The sequence below is a fragment of the Coregonus lavaretus genome, assembly GCF_964263955.1.
Source record: "Coregonus lavaretus genome assembly, chromosome: 14".
NCBI lineage: Eukaryota > Metazoa > Chordata > Actinopteri > Salmoniformes > Salmonidae > Coregonus > Coregonus lavaretus.
The window spans coordinates 50,879,662-50,888,448 of record NC_140001.1 but is presented as its reverse complement, the minus strand read 5'-3'; the positions used below and the strand labels follow the sequence as shown (position 1 = coordinate 50,888,448).

Below are 8,787 nucleotides of genomic sequence, written 5' to 3'. Positions count from 1 at the left end.
ATACAAATACAAATTATAAACAGAGTGACCGACTAACCGTCATGGCCAAAGCGATGATCGTCATGTGACTGGTATGAGTGTGTGACCATCCACCGTTCACAGGTCGAGGTGGGCCTAATGATGTCATGGTTGCTGAATATGATTGCTGCTCACACACCTTTCATTCTTAGTGGATGATATTTTAGATTTTCGGATGCATATAGATATGATTTTCTTGTTGGAACTCCTTCCGGATGCAATATAGGATGTACATATCCCAACCAGAAGCCATGGATTACAGACAACATCCGCACTGAGCTAAAGGCTAGAACTACCACTTTCAAGGAGCAGGACACTAATCCGGACGCTTATAAGAAATCCCGATATGCCCTCCGACAAACCATCAAACAGGCAAAGCGTCAATACAGGACCAATATCGAATACTATTACACCGGCTCTGACGCTCGTCGGATGGGGCAGTGCTTGCAAACTATAATGGATTACAAAGGGAAACCCAGCCACAAGCTGCCCAGAGACGCGAGCCTACCAGATGAGTGAAATACCTTCTATGCTCGCTTCGAGGCTATCAACACTGAACATGCATAAGAGCACCAGCTGTTCCGGGCAACTGTGTGATCACGCTCTCTGTAGCCGATTTGAGTAAGACCTTTAAACAGGTTAACATTCACAAGGCCGCAGAGCCAGATGGATTACCAGGATTTATACTCAGAGCATGTGCTGACCAGCTGGCAAGTGGCTTCACTGACATTTTCAACCTCTCCCCTTACCGAGTCTGTAATACCTACATGTTTGAAGCAGACCACCATAGTTCCTGTGCCCAAGAATGCCATGGTAACCTTTCTAAATGACTATCGCCCCATAGCACTCACATCTGTAGCCATGAATTGCTTTGAAAGGCTGGTCATGGCTCATATCAACACCATCATTCCAGACACCCTGGACCGACTCCAATTCGCATACTGCCCCAACAGATCCACAGATGACACAATTTACATTGCACTCCACACTGCCCTTTCTCACCTGGAAAAAAGGAACACCTACGTGAGAATGCTGTTCATTGACTACAGCTCAGCGTTCAACAACATAGTGCCCTCCAAGCTCATCACTAAGATAAGGACCCTGGGATTAAACACGTCCCTCTGCAGCTGGATCCTGGACTTCCTGATGGGCCGCCCCCAGCTGGTGAGTGTAGGCAACAACACATACACCACACTGTTTGTCGACGACACGACGTTGGTAGGCCTGATCACCAATGACGATGAGAAAGCCTACAGGTAGGTCAGAGACCTGGCATTGTGGTGCCAGGACAACAACCGCTCCCTCAATGTCAGCAAGAAAAAGGAGCTGATCGTGGAATACAGGAAACGGAGGGCCTAGCACTCCAACATCCACATCAACAGGGTTGTAGTGGAGCAGGTTGAGAGCTTCAAGTTCCTCTGTGTTCACATCACTAAGGAATTATCAAGGTCCACACACACCAACACAGTCGTGAAGAGGTCACGACAACGCCTTTTCACTCTCAGGATGCTGAAATGATTTGGCATGGGCCCTCAGATCCTAATAAAGCTCTACAGCTGCACCATTTAGAGCATCTTGACTGGCTGCTTCACCGCTTGGTATGGCAACTGCTTGGCATCCGACCGCAAGGTGCTACAGAGGGTAGTGCGTACGGCCCAGTACATCACTGGGGCCGAGCTCCCTGTCATCCAGGACCTCTACACCAGGCAGTGTCAGAGGAAGGCCCCTAAAAATTGCCAAAGACTCCAGCCACCCAAGACTGTTCTCTCTGCTACCGCACAGCAAGCGGTACCGATGCACCAACTCTGGAACCAACAGGACCCTGAACAGCTTCTAACCCCAAGCCATAAGACTGCTAATGGTTAGTCCGGGTAGCTATTGGTTAACTATTTAACTCTGCATTGACCCTTTTTGCACTAATTATTTTGACTCATCACATACGCTGCTGTTACTGTTTATTATCTATCCTGTTTCCTAGTCACTTTATCCTACCTATATGTACATAACTACCTCAATTGCCTTGTACCCCTGCACATTGACTCTGTACTGGTACCCAGTGTATGTAGCCAAGTTGTCGTTACTCATTGTGCATTTATTCCTTGTGTTATTGTTTTTCTATTATTTATCTTTATTCTCTTTGCATTGTTGGGAAGGGCCCGTAAGTAAGCATTTCACTGTTAGTCTATGCCAGTTGTATACGAAGCATGTGACAAATAACATTTGATTAGATTTGAGGAGCCCAAATTTTCTATAACATTAGGCTAATGTTGAGACATAAACCAATCGTAATTCGACATATTGAAAATGTTTTTATTTGTCCACTTACAATAAATTAATATAAACCTTTCAAGGAAACATTGTGATGCAATTTGGTGTAAGATCAAACATTTAAGAAAAGCACAAACAATAAGTTTAAACATGTCACAAACAGACCAGCGGGTACGAGAATGCTTTATCTACACAAAACATCCTAGAACAGGTTACTTAAAGGTTCATTTTCTTGTCTTATAAATGTTACTACCCCCATTTTACACGTGGCCAACACATGCAGATGAGTCTGATTATGTAGAAATGTGTTTGTTTGTTTCTTTTTCACTTATCTTTCTTAAAGGCCCAGTGCAGTCAAAAACGTGATTCTCCTGTGTTTTATATATATATTCCACACTATGAGGTTGCATTCATACTGTGAAATTGTGAAAATTATGATAATTACCTATTAGTGTAAGGGCTGTTTGAAAAGACTGCATGACATTTCAGCCTGTTTTGGTAGGAAGGAGTTTTGGACTTCCTGGTGACATCACCAGGCGGTAAATTAAGTAATAGACAAATAAGAAAGAGTTCCAAGTTTCTCTGCCAATAACAGCAAATGCTCAGCTTTCCCCTCCCAATCAGACCACTCCCAGACATTCCTATGCACTCTATGCACTTCCCAGCATAGATGTAAAAACAAACCTTAGATTGCTGGGCCTATATATATACCAATTAGAATGCATGCCCAGTACATTTCTTCATAGTAGCCTATGCTAGTGTGGATATTAGAACAGAGTCAGAGTCTACATGACAGTCCTTAAACCATTTCCATTCTCTTAAATCCATAAGGAGAAGTGAATGAGTGTGCATTTCAGGAAAGAGGCAGCAGAAGAAAAACAGGCTATTTCAGGGGTCAAAGACACTGCACTGCGCATGCGTCAGACCTATTCAAACATGCAGTACATGTGGCATTTAGAAATCTGATTCCCAACTGAATTTATAGCATAACACAGCTTCATCTGAACAATTTAGAAAACAAATAAATTCACTGACATGATATCTTACTTTCCTACAGCGTGCAACAGCCACACCTAATGAAAAACACAAAACGACAAGGATTTTTGGCCAAATAATTACAATATAATTATGAATAGGTGATATAATAAATGTTTTTGAAAATGGACGTTAAGAGAAAGAGACATTCTGAGACGCAGGTAAATTAGCCTATTTCTCGAGTCCACTTCACCACATTTACAAGCCAATGTCATCTGTGTTTTAATGATGATATGTGAACACAACTCAGACTCCAGTCTGGCCATTCTATTTCCTTGTTATTCTCATGAAGTACTTTGAGTCCTGAGTAGTCTTCACACAGGTATTTCTTAAAATGGCGGGGTACAGCAAAAAGCAAAACAAAGGGGGTAATCTTCAAACGTCATTAAGTGAAACTCATGGACACTGTGTGCTCGAGCGCTTTGCGTCGCAGTGAGGCGATGCTTGTCCCTCTCCACATGTCACTGTCCGGAGAGCTACACAGCTGTGGCGAGCCTGACACGTTCGTTGGACCAGAGATGGAGGCGGGCATCCCGGGGAATGGGGGCTGGTAGAGGTGGGACTGCAGGCCTGAGCCGTTGGAGGAGAGGCCGTTGGAGAGGCCCATGGAGTTGTGCTGCGGGCCGGCTCCGAGGCTGCACTGGGAAAGGGACTGGGCCATCGCCTGCTGGCGGCCAAGGGCAGGGGGGAGCTGGAGCTGGGTCACCCCGTGCATCCCCGTGGCCCAGTGGGAGTCGTTGGCGTGGAAGGAGCACAGGCTGTTCTCCATGGCGGCCGCAGCAGAGAACTGAGGCAGGCCGTGCGTTGGTAGCAGAGTGCCAGGGGCGCGGAAGACGTTGGTGGTCTTCTTACGCTTCTTCCACTTGGCGCGGCGGTTCTGGAACCACACCTGGAGAGAAAAGGAAAGAGAGCGTGAGATAGGTTAGGCTACATAACACATTTAAAACATATAGCATTTATTCTTATAGGCTAAACTTGGAGAGGGAAGATAGACTGATATCCAGAAGTCTTACAAATTACTATATTTGTTTTTAACATTTTATTTCATCAGAGACTAAACCTGGATAAATAAGGTAACATTTCAAAAATAAACATTAGAAATTGGTCCTCATGTTCTTTAATATTCTTTAATATTGTAATGAACCTTGCCTAGGGGTTAACCCTTATTGGAGCAGTGATAAGCAATAGTTAGCAGTGGTTGCGGATTCGAGACCTGCAAGGGGCGTTACACTGAATCTTGTCTAGGTAGGCATCCCATATTGGAGCAGTGGCCAGCAGGTATGCCTATGGGCCGGGTTCGAGACCCACACTTCGCAATTATCGCTACAATAAATTGCCTGAGTCATCATCGAAATAAATAGTAATTGCATAGGATCTCTGTGGTCTATGGACCGTTTAAATTAAATCCATTACTATAACACGGAATTCGTTTCTTAAAACAATGTTCTAAACCAACGTTGCACCGAAGCAGCGGTTGGCGTTAAGAGTGGTTAAAACTGTATTTACGTAATAAAAATACTCATAAATCAGTGGTTTAAATAATTGTTAAAACTCTGTAAAAACACACACACGCAGGTTACTTGAAGGGTCTCATGGATAGAGCTTTATAAAGATTTAATCGCTATTCCAGGCATGATTAATGTGTTCACGGGTCCGAGATTCTGTGCCGCTGTATTAAATCTAAAATCTCGCTCTCATTCCCTTCAGCCAGCCGTGAAACGCCGAGCGAATCCATTACACTCGAGGGGAAAGAAAATGCAATTTCTCATTCCATTAACAAAGTACAATATAGTCTCGCACAGCGTCCTATTAAGACGTAGCTGATAGACCATTCCAGAGGACAGCAACAAATAGGCGCGCGAAGTTACACTGCAGATCTAATGCGCTGTTTGCAGAAATGTAGGTTTAGATATCAGATAGGCCTGCTTACCTACTGCTTTAGTGTTTGTGCATAATATAAAAACGACTTAATTATAGCCATCACTAATGATATACTTTATTGCAATGAGGGTAATTTGCATGAATTTCACATCACTGGTTAATAATCCGTTAATTTATGAATAAGACTGAAATAGGTTGATAATAATGTGTTTGGTTTTACTATAGTGTCTTAGAAATCCAGCATACATCGACGTAATTAAACACATCAAATAAAATGTTTTTATGTTATAGGCCTAGACTATGCCATTCTAAATTAATAAAATATGTATGACGTTTTTGACGCACTAAAAGTATAGGCTAGAGACAGAAACGAATGTATATATTCAAATTGATAACATGCAGGCATCCCTGTAGGTTACACGTATAAATGTTTCCTAAAACATTATGGCACAGTGCATAACCTATGGAAAATGTCATTATTTCTCTGTGACGTTAAATGTGCATTTCGATTTGTATGTAAGCCCTCCTGTGGCTCAGTTGGTAGAGCATGGCGCTTGCAACGCCAGGGTTGTGGGGTCGATTTCCACGGGGGGCCAGTATGAAAAATGTATACATTCACTAACTGTAAGTCGCTCTGGATAAGATCGTCTGCTAAATGACTAAAATGTATGTCGCTAGGCCTAAATACAAACAGCGCTTCTGTACATTTGCACTATAGGCCCTACAGTTGTGTGGTATACACTGTTTTACTGAATGAGAAGAAAGTTCCAAGGCATCGTTTTCCTTTCAAGATTAACTGTCCCCCATTATTTCAGGAATAGCCTACTATAGACTGCCACAAATGAGTTTTGTTTTACAACGAGAAATCGCTTGACTGCAGCTTTTCCTGGGAGCGTCAACAACAAATATTGTTTAGAAAATAATCGAGTAAATATTATAAATCATAAAATAGCATGTTTCTTATTCAATTAAACCCATTTCAACTGGATTGTTTACAAGGAATAGCGCTGTCATTGGTAGAACTGTGGTTTGGCATGATATTAGTCGTGGTGCATACGCTGGGCAACAGAAAGCGTTCGGGAGGTGCACCAGCACCATGGACAGCGCTCCTGACCCTGATGTGCCTTTCAACTTTTCAATCACCTGCCCCTTAGCCTATAACATAACGAAATCAATGTTATTGTGTATCAGTTCTTCTTTTTATATTGCTTATTAGCAGAATAAGTTTACTTGTTTTCTTATATGGGTGCAACATTTGCTTGGATACATGTTCATACATATTGGACAATTTGTTATTCTACTCATTGCGTTATTGACATTTTGTATTGCCTAGTTCTAACCATTTAAAATAAATATATAGCAAGGCTAAATCATTTTTTAAAATGTTGATGGGCTATTAAAATGTCATATCAAAGGCCTTCTATTGGCTATATCAAAGGGTTAATTGCATAGTTAGGCTAATATACACATTTTGTAAAACCAATACATTTGTATATCATTTTGGCTTATTCGTTTTAGAAATATATAAAACATATGTTTGTATGAGTAGCCTAATCATTATGTGATTCAACATGTTTATGATATCAATTTAACAGGACATTTTGGGGGTAAATGTAACCTAAAGAAACATTAATACTCAGGACACAATTTACCTGCACACGGGATTCGGTGAGGCCGACCCTCAGCGCCAGCTCCTCACGCATAAAGATGTCCGGGTAGTGGGTCTTGGCGAAGCTCCGTTCCAGCTCGTTCAGCTGAGCCGGGGTGAAGCGTGTTCGATGCCGCTTCTGTTTCTGCTGGTTGGCAGTCTGACTAGAGTTTTGCTGCTGTTGCTGCTGCTGTTTCTCAGTGTCCTTACTGTTTACCGGCATGCCCGGCGGGTTGGATCCACCCGTGATGATTTCGTCCCCGGGCAGCAAGGTGGTCCCCTCCACGGTGTCCTGGCCAGGGGCCATGTCTCCCTGGTCCACCACCCCGCCACCCAACCGGCACTTCATCGGGTCTCGGTGCCCCAGCAGCTCCGCAGCATCCTTCATCCCTGCGGAGGGGGAGTGTGGGGGGGGGGGGGCGGGGGGGGAGAAAGAGAGAGATGGCAACACAGTTAGCGCTGCAGAGAACAACTCTGAGACCCTTGAGTGAGGGATGAAACACAATCAGAAGTTACTGAAATGATGCATTTGAAGAACGATCTTACATTTGTCTATGTAGGTTAGAATTTTAATTCCCTGGTGTGAAATGTAAAATGTTGTTTGTCAAATTACAGGCAATTGTTATTCATACGAGTCCTCTTAAAGTGTTACAAATATAATCCATCCTCTGCTTGACTCAAAAATTCAATATAATCAACATCAACATTTCAGAATGTACACATCAAATTAAGGCAGGACTGAAACAAATAGTTTTTGACACAATTCGTTTACGCATGCAACGGGCTGACATCAAAGACAAATGGGTCAATTTAATTTCATAACGTTGTTAGATTAGAAATTGCTCCAGCTTACAGTATAGTTGAAGACCGGAGTTTGGCGATGATAACTCACCGAGCCGAGCATCCAGGAGATCTGTGTGAGAGAGCATTGCGCACCGCTCCAGTGCGAAATATGGTCCACCTTACAAATGTGGTCTACCTCACAACTTTAAATATATATTTTTTAAGTAGGCTTTATATCCTCCAAATGAAAGAAAATTCTATTTGTGCTCAAAAAGGAGGTCCCTTGCATTATAATGTCCTTTAGAGCGATGGGGAGGCACTTAATAGTTGAAAGAACCCATGAGCTTCTTCATATAAGAGCCAATCAGAATAGAACTCTGGAAATGTCAGCGCCACGACCCCCTATCGCCAGCCACTCACACACATCCACGCCCTAGCAGCAACTATTTCCCGTCATGTTCTGCACTGATTCATTCGTTTTTTATCCTTCTAGTTTACCTTTTAGAACGACTTTATCTATAAACTACCACAAACCACCCTTAATAGCTTTAACCCCGAATTACTCGGATATTTGTTTTGAAATTGCACATAATTGAAACGTGTCCATAGGTCTATTATTGCAGTTCATCATAATAACAGAGTAACAACACAACAGATAACACATACTTTTGTTGAAGAGAAGGGATATGAACCCAATTGGATTGAAGTATAGCCTATAGTAGACTTTTACAGACTACTCTTTAAATCAGCCATGTAATTTCAAAGCTGTCACAATTTGGGTAATTTTAATCCTTCCCTGAATCAACCAACAACAAAGTTTAGATTATAATTCAATCGCAGTCATTTTCAAGACCATTAGGGATTAGGCATTTGTGTAATTAGAGATGAATCTACACGCTTTCATCACTGTTATTAGAGTAAAATCAGAGTGAATTTGTACTAATTTATCTGTTGAGACGGCGCTGTCAGGAGAAAGGGGGGTTTATTGTAAATTGTAGCTGAGGAGATAAGCAGCACGTCTGTGTTTCCGTCCATGCTGGTTTAACATGCGCTACAAAGACCCCTCTCTCCCTCTATCCTAAATAAAAAATAATATTCCCGCAAGGCATGTGGTTGGTGAAAACAAATCGTCGAAATAAATAAATGGGAAGAGA

At 42.4% G+C, this 8,787-nt stretch overlaps 1 protein-coding gene across 2 annotated transcripts; it reads right to left on the bottom strand.

Annotated features, from left to right (window-relative positions):
- Positions 1-3,706: 3,706 nt before the first annotated feature.
- LOC311141220 (homeobox protein orthopedia B-like) lies at positions 3,707-7,779 on the bottom strand (the record flags this gene model as incomplete). 2 transcript variants are annotated; one of them, XM_084176479.1, is made up of 3 exons in its annotated part: positions 3,707-4,210; positions 6,855-7,240; positions 7,704-7,779. In XM_084176479.1, 3 exons carry the CDS (start codon positions 7,777-7,779, stop codon positions 3,707-3,709), a joined length of 966 nt encoding a protein of 321 aa, XP_084032605.1. The 2 variants fall into 2 exon arrangements, with proteins under 2 accessions (XP_084032605.1, XP_084032606.1); XM_084176480.1 differs by having other exon boundaries at positions 7,743-7,779.
- Between the last annotated feature and the right edge of the window lie 1,008 nt (positions 7,780-8,787).